This window comes from Camelus dromedarius, chromosome 6 (assembly GCF_036321535.1).
Source record: "Camelus dromedarius isolate mCamDro1 chromosome 6, mCamDro1.pat, whole genome shotgun sequence".
In the NCBI taxonomy this organism is placed as follows: domain Eukaryota; kingdom Metazoa; phylum Chordata; class Mammalia; order Artiodactyla; family Camelidae; genus Camelus; species Camelus dromedarius.
The window spans coordinates 43,660,794-43,680,141 of record NC_087441.1 but is presented as its reverse complement, the minus strand read 5'-3'; the positions used below and the strand labels follow the sequence as shown (position 1 = coordinate 43,680,141).

Here is a 19,348-nt window from a genome sequence, read left to right as displayed (position 1 = left end):
TTTCCATAATTATGATTTCTCTATGCCTATATATCTAAAATCTGACTATATCTTAGTTCATTGTGTCTAGAATTGGTCTTATGGGCCCGGGAGAATTGATTTATACACATCTCTTCCCAACTCAGCATTCAGTAACATCACACTGGTGGCTTGAAATTGGCTATAATGGGAGTATTAACATCATAGAAAACAGCAAATGCTACAAACTGGGGCTTTCTTCCCCTGGAGAGCCAGCTGTTTGTATAGTTACCAGCACATCACATACATGTTTCCAAGAACATATATAGGACACATAAAAGAGAATTTGTTATAATTCAGTATTTAACAATAGTCTATACCAAATATTAGAAGTATAGAAAAGTAATAAAAAAGACTATTACTATAATGGGGTGCTGGAGACTAATTTTCTTAAGATTTCCTAAATAACAAATACCTTAAACCTACAAAACACTTTAGAGTTTACAAACGGTTTTTACATATATATCACTTCATCTAATCCTCATGAGAATGCTGCTTTAATAAGTACTCCCCCCTCCCCCCACTTGTGTGATAAAGAATCTGAGGCGCAAAGCAGTTCATTGATTTGGTCAAAGTCACAGGGATAGTAAGTAAAAATGCCAGCACTCAAACAAAAACCATGTTCTAATTTAGCAGCTACATTCTTAACTATGAACCTATCATTTTACAATACAATGCACAAATAGTACATAAAAGATTCAACTACAGAGAATCATTTAATCTAAAACCAATATTTTATGATACACATTAAATTTTTAATTTACAGTTATTTTATTTCTTTACAGTTTGAATAATTCACAAGACTTTCTGAGAATGCTTTGGAGAACCCAGGGCTTAAAAAATAAAGCTATCCAAAGATACCTGTGCTGATGCCTACATTTTCTTAACTAAATTTCCCTATAGCAAACAAAAATATTCAAAACCATTCTACCAATACTACACCTGCCTCAAAGCATTGCTTTACACGCATAACAGATGCTGACTGTTGTTGATGGCAAAGTAACATGATGGAAAGCTCTTTCACCCATTGAAATACATGCTATTTTTAAGTAAAGGCTAAAGCCAGTATTTCTTCCCTTATTCTCTACCTTCTTAATTTTATACAGGCCACATCTATTCACTGAAAAATGAAATAAGGCCAGAGGAAACAATAAATATTCTTAAAAACAATTCCATCTATTGTATGAACTTTAAAGGGGTTTCAAACCATTTTTCAAATAATTACTATTTCAGACAAAAGGTAACTGGCCTAAACATTACTAACAGTTGTTTTCCAAAATTAGATATGAATGAAATTGTGCAATTCAACAGACAGGGGTAGTAGAATTCTGCTGTGGGTGCTAATTAGACAGTAGCACATGATAGAAAAGCAGCAGAAGGCGATGTCTGCCGTCCAGGAAGCTTACATGAAGGTGAGATGACAAGACAGTAGATGAAAAATAAAAAAGGGTAAGTGCTGTAAGACTAAAGGGAAGTTGCTACTGGTTTTTACTAGACTTTTAAGTCCCTAAGGGAAGGGGCTCTGTCTCCTTCATGGATTAGCTGGAACGATGTTTGATAAATATTTGTAGAAGTGGATTAAACTTAAAGTAGATCTTGAGTGGATTCTGAAGGATAAATTGTGACTAGTAAAGAGGCAATAAGCACTTTAGGTAAGGCCTGCAAGTCTTCAGGTTGCTAACGGGGGGAGGCCCAGATACAGGGAAGGGCACAATGGTTTTCATCGACTATGCTTTTCTTTTCAGTTAAAAAAGGAACTATATTTAAGTGTTAAGCACAGACATCAGAGCATTACTGATTTAAAAAATATATAATAATGTGCTATTTATTAAAATAAACTTTTAAAACAATTTAATTAACTAGATTAGTTGTCCACTAGACATTTATTAATTATTGCTTAGTTTTAACCCTGATTTTATCCCTAATCTTGGATAGAATTACAATCCTAAAACTCTTAACAATAAGGCAACTAACTGGCCTGGCAGAATACAGGATTTATGCTGGAATAGTAGAGCTGTTTGGGAGAGAAAGGAGAAGACATTAAGTGTGGTGACTGGGATAAATGTGATGACTGGTACAGGCAAGGGAGAGTATAAGAGACGATGATGGGTTTGGTTTGGAATTAATGGAGTACAGGCTGCCAGCAGGACATCCAAACAGAAACATTTCAGCCAGGGTGAGAGAATAGAATTTGAGACTCAGATCTTAGAATCATTTTCACAGAACCCGAGATTTTGAGGCCACAACTTATCAATTCCCTAAAGAAGTAACTGTAGAGGGAGGCCATATCCTAAGCCAGTGCCTAGGGTGTCTTGAAACAAAAAGGTAACAGGACTAAGAGGCAATAGTGAGTAAAAAATAGAAGTAACAGCAAAAGCAATAGATAGAAAAATAGAATTACATGATGTCATATGAACCAAAGGAAAGGACAGTCACAAGTTCAGGTTGGTCAGAAGAACAAATGACAAGTCAGTAAAAGAAAACACTGACTAAACACAGGCCACTAGATTTGGTAACACAGAGGTCATAGGTGACCTTTTAGAGAGCAATTCCAATAGAGGGATGGAGACAAAGGCTGGACAGTAACAAATTAGGGTGAGTGAAACCAATGTGTAAATATCATGCATTTTAAAAGCAGAGGAAGTAAAAAAAATTGAACACATGGTAAAGAAAACAAAATGGATATGAGAAAATTGATGTTAAAATCAGGATGAGGATTACAAGTGTTTAAACGTGAGGAGGAGAAACTTGCGAAGGGGAGAATGGAGACACTAACATGAGGAGCTGAAGTGCAGCAGAGAGATGTTTAGAAGCCAGGAAGGACCCTGGAGAGGACTTAGGAGGAGTCACTTTTCCTCTGAGACTATTTCAAAGGCAGAGCTGTGCTGGCAAAAAGTGGGCAGTGAGGTCTGGCCAGATAGCCTTGACATACTAGGCAGCAGTGGCTGGAGGGAAAGAGACCCAGGACTTGAAATTCAAGTCCTTCCTTTGAAAGGCCAAGTAAGCTACACTCCCAAGTCCAGATCTCCTGATCTGCAGTACCTGCCATAGAGGGCGGTTGTGTAAAACAAACAAGGTAGTATATGAAAGTACCTGTCTATTTTACTGTCCCCCACAGGAGGACCACCCTTTATCTCCCTCTCACGAGTGTCTAGCAAAAGCTAGTTACTCAGTAAATGCCTCCAAGAAAAGAGTGTAAGCGTGAAACAGAAACAAGTGAGGACAGTAGAAAGGGGATGGGCGGGAGGGGGAGCGGGAAGGAAAGCGGCCACTTGGTTCTTAATTAACATCAACAAAAGTTTTTACGACTCTGAATCTCAGTACACTCAGTATAGGTTTAAAGAAAGAGAAGTTGGTTTAGAAAAGCTTCTTCACAAACTGGGCTAGTAAATTAGATGAAGAAGTAGAAAACCAAGCAGCAGGGTACCCTCGGTTGAAGCAAGACAATGAATTTGTAGTAGGTCGAGTTAGCACAATTCTGCATCACCCCTGGCACGATACACTCCAACAGCAAAGAAAGCAGGTTGATGAAACAAAAATTATTTTAAAATCTTTCTGAAAAGCATTGAACATTCAATAAATGTAAGTTCTCTTATAAGAAATCAGAATAAAGCATTTCTTAGCTCATTTTCTCCTCAAATATGTCATAGGTATAAATGATGCCAATTTCTTTTAGAACTTTCAAGGTTGCAAAGGAAATTTTAATACAGGATAAGACTCCTACCAGTGCCTTAATCTAAGACCAGCAAGTAAGAGGTTTATAAACATATATACTTGTTTGGAAAAGATGTGTTGGTACCTGGCACAGGACTTGAGGGGGGCAGTGGGGAGGTATCTGTGAAGATCTATACGTTTTAGGTCAAAGTGAGAGGGATGTATTCAGGGAAAGAACATTTAGTAAAGCTGAGACAAAAGTAAGATTTAGGGATTATGCTCAGGGTAACTGCAGGACAGTAACAGCATAAACACATGCTTGGGGTATTGTATAGGAATGCATTTGTTTGCTTGTCTCAGCTTAGAATTATAGAACTTTATTTTGTAAATAAGCCTGAGAAATTTCATTAACTGCCTATCCACATTTCCCAACATTTTTTCTACAGATATTATGAAGAAGTAATTTTAAAATGAACTACTTAAATAAGAGTATTAAAAAGGGAAACCATCTTTGCAGTCACTTCAGTTTCTTAATAAATTATTTTAGAAATAATTACCTACCTATTTTGACTCTCCCTCTCTCAGGACCTTCTCCCATTACTAGGATATTTGCTGGTTTCTAGAAATAAAAATAGAGCATTCAAGTTACTATACTTACTCTTTTGACATGCTCTAAAATACAAAAGTTCTTATGAAAATATTACTTTTGGATTTTCATCAAAACTATAATTGAGTATCAAGTACCCTCTACGTAGTTAAAGCATTTTACATACTTGAAGTTAGCACTAACTTTCCAAAAACATCCTTGCTCTTGAAACAGCTAATCTTTGAAATTAGATCATATAAGTAATTACAAAGGAATTAAAGCTATCATTTCTATTTACCCTACAGAAGTAATGAGTAATAATACTTTAAAAATCTACACAAATTATAAGCTGTCCTCTTGCTGCCCACAACAAAGAGCTTTTGTGGTCAAAAATTTTTTAGACAAAATTTCAAACCACGCATAATTACCTTCCTTTAAATGAATGAAATAGAATATTCCTTGCTAAATACTTCTAACCTACTGTAGGAAAACATGGTCAACATTCAACAGACTCCATTAAAACTAATACAAGTTTTCAGCTATAGTTCATGCAAAAGTGAGAAATTCCAAATATAATTTCAAGATGTAGAAAAATAAAAACCAAGGCTAAAATAGAGCTATATAAAGAAAAGAGTAGGCTACAAATGTATCCACCATCTTTTAAGTCATTCTTATTGGTAGACATTTGGAAACAGAGAAACTGTGGAGAGAGGCTTTTTGGGCAGGTAAGTCTCCTCTGTAAACTGTTTGGAGAGAAAATTTAAGATTCATTTATTTAATCAATGAATATATTTTTAGTGTCTTCTAGGGACAAAGAACCATGCTAACAATACTAAGAATTAAGAGGAAAAACAAAAGCACAGTAAACCAAGTTCCTAACCTCCAGATACTCACTGTGTAAGTAGAAAGAAATATCAGAAGCTTTGTATAATACTAGAAGCTAGTGCTAATTATGAGTTAGGGTGAGGACTGAGATCTTGGGTTAGAGGTTAAACTAGGTTACTTTTAAGATCTTTTCCAACTTGCCAGTTTTTTTTTTTAAGTTTCAATGAAAACAATAAGCACACACACACAAAAATAGTTCCAAGGAGGAAGTGATTAACTAGCGTTTCCATTGTTAAGGGAAATGTGCATCGGAAGTGGGGGTAGGGTGGATGTCTGTTATCCAGATCCTGAAAAATGAACAGGAGCTGGCACAGCAGAGTAGAAGGGCAAGGGCTATGAATGAGCTGGTCAGGAGACAGTAGTCTGACTTGACAGAAAGCAGAGGACGCATGTTGTGGGAAGTAGAATGAACCTAGACTCTGCTTAGTCTTAAATGCTAAATGAAGTAATCCGACCTCATACTACAGTCGGTGAGATTACAGGGAAGGGGGAGGTATCAGAAGTGGGTGTGAGGTGATAAGAGCTTCATCCAAGGACTTCTCAGCTGAAATGTGGAGGGAGGTATGGAGCTGAGTAACATTTTAAAGGAGAAATTAATAGGACTTTGTGACTAGTTGAAGGCAGAAGATTAAGAAAAAGAGTGATAAAGATTTCACTAAGGTTTTGAGTTTATGTGACTGGAAGAATGGTGCTTTAAGACAGAACGTTATGAGGTACTGATTTGAGAGGGGAAACCAACAAACAGAAGGAGATGACACAGTGAGTTTGAGTAATGTGAGAGGCCTAAAGCATACCAGCCAGGGGAGTGGAAACAGGAAGATTTAGATTTGAAACTTACTGTCACCGTGGTGATAATTAAAGACGTGCAACAAGATTAATCTACTATAGCAGAAAGAACAGAATAGCATCAAACAAAAAACGAACCTTCAGAATTCAAGTTTGACAACTCCAAAGATCCATTATGTATAAAACGTTGTACTGCAGACTTCCAGGAAACAGAGAGAAATAAAACATGAAGCCCTTGACTTTCAAGGAGCTTATAATCTAGTAGAGAAAGGCAGACAGACAGCTTTTTAGAACAGAAGACAGATTATGAGATACACCAAAACAGCAAAATAAATCACCAGGAATGAATGATTTGTGCAGTGAATATCAGGATAGTCTTTAGGGAGGAGATGCCTTTAGATGAATTTAAGAATGACTAAGATTTTGATAAATATAAACGAAAGAACGACTTTTCAGCTTCAGAGGAACACTAAAATAACGGCATGATCACACATACACACACAAAACAAACAAAAATCAAAAACAAAGCAAAACAACCCACAGACGTGGCATACTGGGGGAGCCTACAAGTGTTTTGATATGGTTAGAGCATAGAATAGAATGCTCAGTATAGAAATAAGGCTAGAAACTATGTTTGGAATAAAATGTCACATTAAAGAAATTACAATTTATTCTATAGGCTAAACCAAGATAAGACAGTGAGATAATCAGATCTATATTTAGGGAAAAAAACTCCAGCAGCACTGTAAAGGATGAACTGGAAAGGATGGATGGACTACAAAGCAGAGACAGAGAGACCAGTTGGAAGTGGGCTACTATAGTCTAGGGAAAAGTAAAGGGACTCTGCCTTGTGACAATGGTCACGGAGGAACGTATAAGAGCATTTCAAGGTTAAAGTTCAAGACTTGGCATTGCTTTTTTGCATTGCCTTCTCTACCCTCTGTAGTCATTCATTCAACAAATATTGACTGAGCATCTGGCAGTGATTTAGATGCTGAGATACAGTAGTAAACAAAACCAGGCAAAATCCTTGCCCTATTGGAGCTTACATTCCAGTGGGAAGAGAAAGACAATAAATAACATATACAGTATAATGGAAGTACTGTGGGGGGGGGGGGGAACAAAACGAAAACAACAAGAGATTTCCATATCTGGTATTACGGCTGACTAGGTGCCCCAGAGGACCTGCCATCACAAAACCACAATATGCTGCCTAAGAAACAGTCCCTGAAGGACCCTTCATCTCACAAGAAATTAAGGGATATCTACAACAACCCCTAGCCCCACCCTGACTAATGGCTGGAGAAGGAAGGAAAGGCAGAATGGACCTGAAGGCAGATGACAATAACACATTTCAGTGGGGACACTGAACCTTGAGCCACCAGCAAGGTGAGGAAACCGAGCTTGTTACCTGACAATCAGCCAAGACTCTCAAGGGGACTAAAGTAAACCAGTAGAAGCAAAAGGCACTCTCTCTCTGGAGGAAGAACTTCCTACCTTAGGCCTAAGGACTAAAACAATACATCTTCCTGCTAAAAGCAAATTATTTCCATACCGGATTAAAAACAAAATCCATTCATATACTACTTACAAGAAATCCATCTAAGTGGAAGGATCATAAAAGCTAAAAGTCAAAAGCTATTAAAAGATATACCAGGCAAACTGCTAAAAGAATCAACTACAGGAATGTCAGACAAAATAGCTTTTAAGACAAAAGCATTATTAGGAGTAGAGATGGTATATAATGATACAAGGTTCAATTCACTAGAAAGAGGGAACTCTCCTAAAACTTGTTATATACTTGAAATAAATATATATGTATTCGATAAAATTGCAAAGAGGGAAAAGACCAATGACAACAGACTTTTCTCAGTTACTGATACATCAGGCAAACAAAAGATAAGCAAGATATGTAACATCCAAAGGATACAGTTGACAAGATTGATCTAGAAGACAAATACATAACTTTTTACCCAATAATTAGAGAATACCCATTTTTTTTCAAGCATACATGAAACATTTACAAATGCTGATTGTGTACTAGCAGGTCTCAAGAAATTTCAAGGAATTGCTATCAAACAGACTCTATGTTCTCTGACCACAATGCAATTAAAGTTAAAATTCAGTTACAAAAGTATAAACTTAAAACTCCGTACATTTAGAAATTTAAAAATACTTCTAAATCATTCAGAGGTAAAAGGAGAAAGCATAAAGAAATTTAAAATACTCGAAATAATGAAAGTACAACCTATCAAAACCTCTGGAATGCAGCTAATGCAGACTTACAAGGGAAATCTACAGCCTTAACTATTTATGTTAGGAAGAGAGGCTGAAAATAACTACGTGCCCAAGTTATGATGTTAAAAAAAACACAAAACCCAACAGACTAACCCAAAAGAAAGTAGAAGTAAAAAGAGAAAGGTTTAAGGGCAGGAATCTTCGAACTAGAGAGGATTTATGAAGCCTCTGGGACAACTACAGTAAGAGGAGAGAAAGTGCAAGTAAACAATATTACTAATTACAAAAAGGAACATAACTGTAGATTCAATGGAGGTTAGAAAGATAAAAGAACCCTATAAAAAACTTTATAGCTATTAATTTTTTAAAATGTATACAAAATAAAGTCAAGAAAATATAGCTTACAGATTGACTCAAAATGAATTAGAAAACCCAAAGAAATCAAAAAGTGCTAAATAAATTGAACTGTAGTTAGAAATCTTATCAAGAAAACAGATGATCACAGAGGCAAGTTCTCCAAATTTTCAATGAGCAGATTGTTTCAATTTTATTCAAACATTTTCAGAGAACAGAAAGAGGGAAATACAACATTGTAAAATGATTATAAATCAATAAAAAATGTTAAAAAAAAAAAAAAAAAAGAAAAAGAGGGAATACTCCCAACACATTCTAGAAGGCCAGTATAACCTTGATACAAGAAAAACCAGACAAAGTATAAGAAAGAAAAACTTCAGGCCAACCTCACCCATGAGTACAGATACAAAAATATTTAACAAAACAGTATTAAACCAAGTCCAGAAAAAGGAATGCCAGGACGGATAATATAAGAAAATCTATATAAGTCCGCCACCACATTAATAGATTAAAGAAGAAAGATGATATAATTATCTTGATAGAAGCTGAAAAAACAGTTCATAAAATTTAATACTCAGTGATGATAAAACTCTCAGCAAGTCAGACTAGAAAAAAACTTCCTTAACCTAATCATGGGTATGCATCAAAAACTAAGAAGGAAACATGTAAGTATTCCCTTTAAAATCAGGAATAATGCAAGAATACCCACTATTATCACTTCTAAAGTCAACATAGTCCAGTAAAATAATTAAAGGCATATGCATTAGAAAGGCAGGAACAGAACTGTTGCTATCTTCAGATTATATAATTATCTACATAGAAAGCCCAAAATATTTATAGATAAATTGTTAGCAATAATAAGAGAGTTTAATAGGACACCTGGCTGTTTGAGCAATATGAACAAGTATTTCTATATGCCAGCAAAAAAAAAAAAAAAAAAAAAAAAAAAAAGCTAGGAATATAATTTTTCAAAGGCAGCATTTCTATAGCAACAACAAAAAACTGTAAGGTATCTAGGAATAAATATATCAAAGGAGGTACAAGATTTTTATGCAGAACACCTTGAAACCCTATCTTAAGTAACATTAAGAAGTCCTAAGTTAATATATATGCACCCAATATAGGAGCACCTAAGTACATACAAGAATTACTAACAGAGATAAAGGGGGATATTGATGGGAATACAATCATAGTTGGAGATTTTAACACTGCATTAACATCACTAGACAGATCTTCCAGACAGAAAATAAACAAGGCAACAGAGAAATTAAATACTACAATAGAAAAACTAGATTTGGTGGATATTTTCAGAGCATTACACCCCCCAAAAATAGGATATACATTCTTTTCAAGGGCACATGGAACATTTTCCAGGATCGATCATGTACTTGGGCACAAAAGAAACCTCAACAATTTTAAGAAGACAGAAATTATCTCAAGCATCTTTACTGACCACAATGCCATGAAACTGGAAATCAACAACAGAGAAACAAAGGAGAAAAAAAGGAAAGCATGGAGATTAAACAATATGTTATTGAAAAAACAATGGATCAATGAGGAAATCAAAGCTGAAATTAAAAAATACCTTGAGACAAATGATAATGAAAGCACAACCACTCAAAACCTATGGGATACAGCAAAGGCAGTGCTAAGAGGGAAGTTTATAGCGATACAGGCCTTCCTCAAAAAAGAACAATCTCAAATAAACAATTTAACCCACCACCTGAATGAATTAGAAAAAGAAGAACAAAAAGCCCCAAAAAGCAGCAGAAGGAAGGAAATAATAAAGATCAGAGAAGAATTAAATACAATAGAGATTAACAAGACCATAGAAAAAATCAACCAAACCAAAAGCTGGTTTTTTGAAAAAGTAAATAAAATCGACAAACCTCTGGCCAAACTCACAAAGAAGAAAAAAGAGAGAGCACAAATTAGCAAAATAAGAAAGGAAAATGGAGAAATTACAACAAACAAAATAGAAATACAGAATATCATACGAGAATATTATGAAAAACTATATGGAACCAAACTGGATAACCTAGAGGAGATGGACAAGTTTCTGTCCACCAAAACTGAATCAAGAAGAATCTGAACACTTGAACAATCCGATCACTAGAAAGGAAATAGAAATAGCAATTAAAAACCTTCCTACAAATAAAAGTCCAGGACCGGACGGCTTCACCGGGGAATTCTACCAAACATACAAAGAAGAACTCATACCAGTCCTTCTCAAACTCTTCCAGACGATTGAAAAGGAGGGAATACTCCCAAACTCACTCTATGAAGCCACCATCACCCTGACACCAAAACCAGGCAAAGACACTACAAAAAGAATTATAGGCCAATATCACTGATGAACATAGACGCCAAAATCCTCACCAAAATTTTAGCAAATAGAATCCAACAACACATAAAAAAGATTATACATCATGACCAAGTGGGGTTCATCCCAGGGACACAAAGCTGGTTCAACATACGCAAATCAATCAGTGTAATACATCACATCGACAAGAGAAAGGACAAAAACCACATGATCATCTCAATCGATGCAGAAAAAGCATTTGATAAAATTCAACACCCATTTATGATAAAAACTCTCGCCAAAGTGGGTATAGAGGGAACATATCTCAACATAATAAAAGCTATATATGACAAACCTACAGCCAGCATAGTACTCAATGGTGAAAAACTCAAAAGCTTCCCACTAAAATCTGGGACAAGACAAGGATGCCCACTATCACCACTCCTATTCAACATAGTCCTGGAAGTCCTAGCCACAGCAGTCAGGCAAGGGAAAGAAATAAAAGGGATCCAAACTGGAAAAGAAGAGGTAAAAGTGTCATTATATGCTGATGACATGTTACTATATACAGAAAACCCTAAAAGGTCCACACAAAAGCTACTAGAGCTGATTGAAGAATTCAGCAAAGTAGCAGGTTACAAAGTTAACATTCAAAAATCAGTTGCATTTCTTTACACTAACGATAAATCAACAGAAAAAGAAAGTAAAGAAACAATCCCCTTTAAAATAGCACCCAAAGTAATAAAATATCTGGGAATAAGTCTAACCAAGGAGGTGAAAGAATTATACACAGAAAATTATAAACCATTGATGAAGGAAATTAAAGACTTTAAAAAACGGAAAGATATTCCATGCTCTTGGATTGGAAGAATCAATATTGTTAAAATGGTCACACTGCCCAAGGCAATCTACAGATTTAATGCAATCCCTATCAAATTACCCAGGACATATTTCACAGAACTAGAACAAATCATAATAAAATTTATATGGAACCATCAAAGACCTAGAATTGCCAAAGCATTACTGAAGAGAAAGAAAGAGGCTGGAGGAATAACTCTGCCAGACTTCAGACAATACTATAGAGCTACAGTCATCAAGACAGCATGGTATTGGTACCAAAACAGACATATAGACCGATGGAACAGAATAGAGAGCCCAGAAATGAACCCACAAACTTCTGGTCAACTCATCTTCGACAAAGGCAAGAATATACAATGGGATAAAGACGGTCTCTTCAGCAAATGGTGTTGGGAAAACTGGACAGCAGCATGTAAAACAATGAAGCTAGAACACTCCCTTACACCATATACAAAAATCAACTCAAAATGGATTAAAGACTTAAACATAAGACAAGATACAATAAACCTCCTAGAGGAAAACATAGGCAAAACATTATCTGACATACATTTCAAAAATTTTCTCCTAGAAGAAATAAAAGCAAGAATAAACAAATGGGACCTAATGAAACTTACAAGCTTCTGCACAGCAAAGGAAACCAGAAGTAAAACAAGAAGAAAACCTACGGAATGGGAGAAAATTTTTGCAAGTGAAACCGACAAAGGCTTGATCTCCAGAATATATAAGCAGCTCATACGACTCAATAAGAAAAAAATAAACAACCCAATCCAAAAATGGGCAGAAGACCTAAACAAGCAATTCTCCAAGGAAGACATACAAATGATCAAAAAGCACATGAAAAAATGCTCAATATCACTAATTATCAGAGAAATGCAAATCAAAACTACAATGAGGTATCACTTCACACCAGTCAGAATGGCCGTCATTCAAAAATCCACAAATGACAAATGCTGGAGAGGCTGTGGAGAAAGGGGAACCCTCCTACACTGCTGGTGGGAATGCAGTTTGGTGCAGCCACTATGGAAAACAGTCTGGAGATTCCTCAAAAGACTAGGAATAGACTTACCATATGACCCAGGAATCCCACTCCTGGACTTGTATCCAGAAGGAAATCTACTTCAGGATGACACCTGCACCCCAATGTTCATAGCAGCACTATTTACAATAGCCAAAACATGGAAACAGCCTAAATGTCCATCAACAGGTGACTGGATAAAGAAGATGTGGTATATTTATACAATGGAATACTACTCAGCCATAAAAACCGACAACATAATGCCATTTGCAGCATCATGGATGCTCCTGGAGAATGTCATTCTAAGTGAAGTAAGCCAGAAAGAGAAAGAAAAATACCATATGAGATCGCTCATATGTGGAATCTAAAAAACAAAAAACAAAAACAAACAAACAAAAACAAAGCGTAAATACAGGACAGAAATAGACTCATAGACAGAGAATACAGACTTGTGGTTACCAGGGGGGTGGAGGGTGGGAAGGGATAGACTGGGATTTCAAAATTGTAGAATAGATAAACAAAATTACACTGTATAGCACAGGGAAATATACACAAAATGTTATGATAACTCACAGAGAAAAAAATGTGACAATGAGTGTGTATATGTCCATGAATGACTGAAAAATTGTGCTGAACACTGGAATTTGACACAACATTGTAAAATGATTATAAATCAATAAAAAATGTTAAAAAAAAAAAAAGAAGTCCTAAATAAATAAAGAGCTCATGTTTATAGAGAAGACTCAATGTAGCAGAGCCATCAGTTCTCCCCATACATTATCTGTTTATTCAATACAACTTCAATTAAAATTCTATCAGCACTTCCTTGTGGAACTTGAAAAGCTCATTTAAAAAATGTATGTGGAAAAGCAAAGAGCCAAGAATAGGCAAGATATTCATGAAGTGCTAGGGGCAGGGGATGAGGGTAAGAATCTGGCTCAAGCATGATATCAAGATGTATTTTAAAGCAGTAATAATTAAAACTGTGGTACTGGTACAAGGATGGACAAACTGATCAATGGGAGAGAATGGAAAAAACAGATGGAACCATGATACTGAAAGAAGAGGAACTTCAGATCAGTGGAGAAAAGAAAAACTAATCAATAGATGGTGCCGGCACAAGTTACTCAAATGGGGAAAAAAATACGTAAAATGAACCTTCACCTCCTACCATATAGACATCAATTTCAGGAGGATTAAGGAATTAAATGTGAAAAGCAAAACTTTAAAGTTTTGGAGGGAAAAAAAAGATTGGAGAGTATCTTTTTGACCCTGAGGCAGGGAAGAAGTTCTTCAACAAGTTACAAAGAATAACCATAAAAGTAAAGACTGATAAATTCAGCTATTAAAGTAATTTCTAATCATCAAAGATAAGGAAAATAAAAAGACAAAGCACAAACCACCAGAAGTTTTGGAACACGTATCAGTAACAAAGATTTAGTATACAGAATAAAGAACTCCTACAAGTCAATATTAAAAAGAACCTAACAGAAAAATGGGCATAATGTCCAAACAGGGATTTAACAAAAGAAGAAATATTTTTAACCATGGAGCCTATGAAAAGATGCCACGCCTCATCAGTAGTGGGGGAAATGCAAATTAAAATCACAGTGAGATACCATTTTACACCTAGTAAATTGGTTAAAAATTAAGAACTGTTGAGTAGGAAGTAGGTCGAGGGGAACCCCAATACATAACTGGTGGGAGAATAAATTGGTACAACTTCTTTGGAAAATAATTTGGCATCATCTTGCAAAACTGAACAACTGCATAACCTTCGACTCAGTAATTCCATTTTTAGATACACCAAAGAATGGTCAGAGCAGCACAGTTTGTAACACAAAAAAAATCTGGATGCAACCCAAATTTCTAGCTAATAGGAAAATGGAGAAATTAATTGTGGTAAGAGTCACACAGTGAATTTTAAAACAGCAGTGAAAATCACTGAATTGCAAATAAAGGTAAAAAATATTCAGATCTTGGAAACATTACGCTGAGTGAGAAAAGCAAGCTTTGGAAGACTATAAAGCTGAAAACCAAGCAAAGCTAAAAAAAATGGACTGTTTAGGCAAACATACAAATGTGAAACCTATTTTTTAAAAGAAGTGAGTAACAGATTCAAAAATCAGGAAATTTGTTACCTCTTGGGAGGAGGCAGGAGGATAGATGGGGGAAAAAACACAGATAGAAGCAAGCTATTGGTAATGTTCCAGTTATCGGCTTAAATAACAGGCTCTCGACTGTGATGCTTTTTAAGGTACATATACATGTACCAAATATTCTTTTGTATATATCATATATTAAGAAGATAATAAAGACAAAAAATAAAGCAAGTAATGGGAATAGGTACTGTTGGGAGTGGGTCGGAAGGGTGTTCTTTTCAACATTATTTAAGCATTATTTTAAATTACTTAGAGAATGCCTCCTTGAGAAGGTAACATTTGGGATAAGACCTGAAGAAAGTTACAGTAGCAAGTGCAGTAATCAGGGAAGAGCGAGTTGAAAGGCCTGAGGCAGAAGTTTGTCTGATGAACTAGAGACTTGCCAGGGAGAACGGTGGCCATCAGGAAGGACAGTGATAAGGCACTGATGATTCTAGAGAGAAGGAAACCCAAGGGAGGGCTTGCTTGCTGTTTCCAGTGATTCTGCTTTTGGCACAAGTCATCTGGGTACCAGAAATGGACAGGTTCTTGGGCACTGTCTGACCTGTGCTCTGAGAGTTTACGAGGGCCGCCACAAGATTTGCAGCAAGGAAAGATCATGCGGCTTAAAGCAATCAGGAAAAACATTGGCGAGCTGGCAGGTTGGCTAACTGGAGAAATAGCAAAGAGGTCAATGTGGCCATAGCTGATGTCAGAGGAGGAGAGTTAGCACAGGAGAAGCAGCAAAGGGGTGAGACGGAGATTAAGGAGGGTGTTGTGGATCATACAGGAAGATGTGGGGACTTGGAAAGACCTAAATGTTTTACATGACTAGAATTAGCATCATATTGTTATATTATCTTTCTGTCTTACCCATAATTTTTACAAACTGCAAAATTATTTTATGCAATATGTATATATTTTGGTATTCTGACCATCTCTGATAGCAGGATTTGGAGAGAGAATCATTTTCTACTACATTATATATCTCCATAATGTTTGATGTTGTATATTCTCTATTGTTGATAATTAGAGAAATGGTATTTTTTAAAATACAAGAAAAAAATAATAGTGCTGAGAGGAATAAGGGATATTAGAGGAAAAAGAACCAATAAAGAACCTGTGAAGGAGCATCCAAGGTAAGAAAACATGGATAGCATTGGGCCCTAGAAGCTAAGGGTTTAAAAAGGAGGAGGTGGTCTTCAGGTGCAACAGAATGAAAGCTGAGAAAAGGCAACTTTGGAACAATTAGAAAGTCACTGGTGACTCAGAAAAAATAATTTCTGTGCACTTACAGAAGCCAGACACAGTAAACGAGACCCAAACAAGTGGAGAAAAGGTGAATGCAGATTTAGAGGACGTTTTTCAAGGCTTTAGTGAGGATGGGAATCTCTGGGATATAACAATTTTTTAAATTATAAAATGATCAAATAAAGCATCTTACATGCCATCTACTATATTTGCAATTCCTAAATTTTGTGCTTGAAACTTTTAAAAATAAAGATACAATGAGATAAGGGAGCAAAAATTGCTTCATATAAGAAATGAAAATAGATTACGAGCTGCTGAATAGGAGAGAAGCAGGAAGCCGGTTCTGGATCAGGGTTAGCTAACTCTGGTTAGTAGTCCCTGCCATCACACGACATGGAGACAGAGAATATGAATACGAACACCACAATGCAATAAGGATACAGAAAGACAAAAGAGGGTCCAGCTAGTTCTGAAGCTAGAGAATACCTTTGATATGATGTACTTGAAGCTTACAGAAGCTCTAAGTGCAGGGCCTCCATGCAGAGCCTGAGAGGAGGGCAGAAGCAGTGGCATGGTCTGGGGAGCAGTGGCTATGAGCTCTTTTTACAGTCTAAGGAAAGAACCCAGAGCTGGGGCAGTATCCACAGAGAAGGGCTCCTGTGGTCAAGTGAAAATCTAGAATCGCAGAAGGAGTCATTTTTTTATGCGCAGCCCTTCACTGGGATTATCTGTCCCCTTCAGGACAAGTAAATAAATGTTAAGGTCATAAGGTACTTGATGTTTTAAAATAACAACAAAATAAATAATACAGTCACCATTAAAATACACTTAACTTTTCAAAGCATTTCACATCAATTTCTTTTTCCTTGAGGGAAATACTCAAGGACTTACAAGGCTAGGGGCAAGTCTCAGAACAACTCCATCTACCCCCCAGACTCCACACAGATGTGTTTGCAGGTATTATGTTTAATTTTTAGAAGACTAACTTTAAAAGATTAATTTAAGTGAAGGTATATGCTTTAAAAAAAAAAACAAAAGACAAAACAACAGCAAAGGAAACTGCAGCTCATGCACATGCACTCACACCCACATATACAAACCTAAAAGAATGAAGAAAGGATACCAAAATTGTTCTGACCTAGTTACATCCCAATTAACACAGACTATGCTTTACTAAAACCCCTCTTCTTACTGTGAACACAAAATGCCAGCTGTGAAAGAAAGTGATACTGCTGGGTTTGCACACTTTGGTTACCATAGAAACTGTAGAAATGGCAGGAGTTGGATGCCTCACATTTAAGTTATCAGCAATAAAACTGGATAGACAAATCAAAGCTGCAGGGTTCATTTTAGTTAAATTGTATTTTAAAGGCAAAAGTCAGGGAAATAATGTGATAAACAATATGATTACTCAAATTATTCTTGAAATATCTGCATTTTAGCAGAAAGTAGTTAATTCTTGAATGTACATTCATGATGTTTTACATGTATCCTAGATTTGCTTTTCCCTTTTATAGAATCAATTTTCTTTTCACAGAGTTAAATTTATTTCAGTTAATTGGCACATCATAAATAGAACAGCCTTAAGATACACAATTATCCTACTACATTTGCTTTGCACTTCCCACCCTAGGACATTTGGAACAAAAATATGAAACCCACATAATGACACTCATCAGCACCAATAAAGAAGACAGAAAAACATAAACACTATTGTCTACAATCCTGAATAATAGGAAAAAAACCAATGAGAATATCAGTTGGACTAGTTTCTGAACAATAAACAGTGCTAGCCTAAAATTAATGGCTAAAACTATTCTTTTATTTAAATATAGATGTGGCACAACTCTCCTCACATTTGATACAAAAGTACATTGCCAGGAGAAAACCCTCAGTTTATGTTCCCTTCTTTACACTGTTCTCCATTGTTCACCTTGAACAAGTAAGATTAAGTGTTGTGACAAATAGGACAAAGAACTAAGAGTATAAGACATGTGCTTTTTTTCCCTAACAAACACAACAGTCATTTGCTAATAGCATCGGTCTATCATATCTTTACCCCTAAAAATAGTATCACTGATAGTAAAGGATTTAAAAAATAAAGAACCTCATTATTGTGACTGCAACCCCCTCCAGGGCAGGGAGAATATTTCTCTAATGACTTTATATATCTGCTGAAATCCAGGCATATAGTGTTCAATACACATTTGTTGAATGAATGAATGAAAATTGCCAATGGTTATACTCATGGTTCTTTGACAGGCAAGTTCTCAATTTTAATAGAAGCTGTAAGAAACTAGAGTAAGCACTTACCACAAAATACGCCAAGCTCACTTCTGAATATAGATTTTTTTTTAAGTCCTAATTTTAGTTTATTCCAGGGTTTCAACAGTCACCCATATGTGAATGACTCCAAAATATATACCTCGAAGAATCTAAACTATATATGAAGAGAGATGTCAACTGTATTCTGGCCATCTCCACAGTCGTCTCAAATTCAGCTAGTTCAAACTGAATTTTTACTGCCTCACTTTCTGATAGTATTCCCTTCTCAGTCACTCAGCCAACAAAAGCACAAGTCTCAACACCTGTCCTTTACCCTTCAAACCTAATCAGTCCTCAGGTCTGATTATCTTACTTCCTAAAGATTTGTCTACTATCTCCCTTCCTCTCTGTCTTCATTATCTCTGACCTGGTTCAAGCCTTCATCATTTCTCAACCAGCTGACTGTAACAGCCAGAGACAGCTGCTATCCCTGCACCTTCAAACCAATTCTCCACATCTCTGTCTCAGTGGTCTTTCTACTAGGATATCTACTTTTATTTTATTTACTTATTTATTTATCTAAATGGCAGTACCGGGGATTGAACCCAGGACCCTGTGTGTGCTAAACATGCTCTGCCACTGAGCTGTACCCTCCCTGATCCCAGTGGTCTTTCTGAAGCAAAACCATGACCAGCTCAGCTCTGACGGACCACAGGAAAAATCCATGCTTCTAAACATGACAAGTGAGGTCTACTGTAATCTAGTCTCGACTTCTCTCTTCTGCCTCTTCGTTCATTACTTTTTGTTTTGCCCCAGTAATACCAAAGTGCTTGCAGTTTTCACCCCATGTCCCCTCTGCCTGGAATGCTCTCCCCACCCGCTTCCCCCAGCTCCTTCTTAGACATTTCCACTCATCCTTTCTGACTCAGTTCAGTGTGTATTCTCCAAAAGAGCCCCGTCTCAACTGGTTAGGTATTCTTCTGTGCTCTCAGTAC

At 36.2% G+C, this 19,348-nt stretch overlaps 1 protein-coding gene across 5 annotated transcripts in view; it reads right to left on the bottom strand.

Annotated features, from left to right (window-relative positions):
• The window catches only part of CDK19 (cyclin dependent kinase 19), a 136,206-nt gene that overhangs the window by 18,903 nt on the left and 97,955 nt on the right, over nucleotides 1-19,348 (bottom strand). For all 5 annotated transcript variants that reach the window (XM_010989585.3, XM_064486779.1, XM_031456159.2 and 2 more), the window contains one exon: nucleotides 4,234-4,291. In XM_010989585.3, the coding sequence (XP_010987887.1) occupies nucleotides 4,234-4,291 (58 nt within the window). The remainder of the gene's footprint in view (nucleotides 1-4,233; nucleotides 4,292-19,348) is intronic.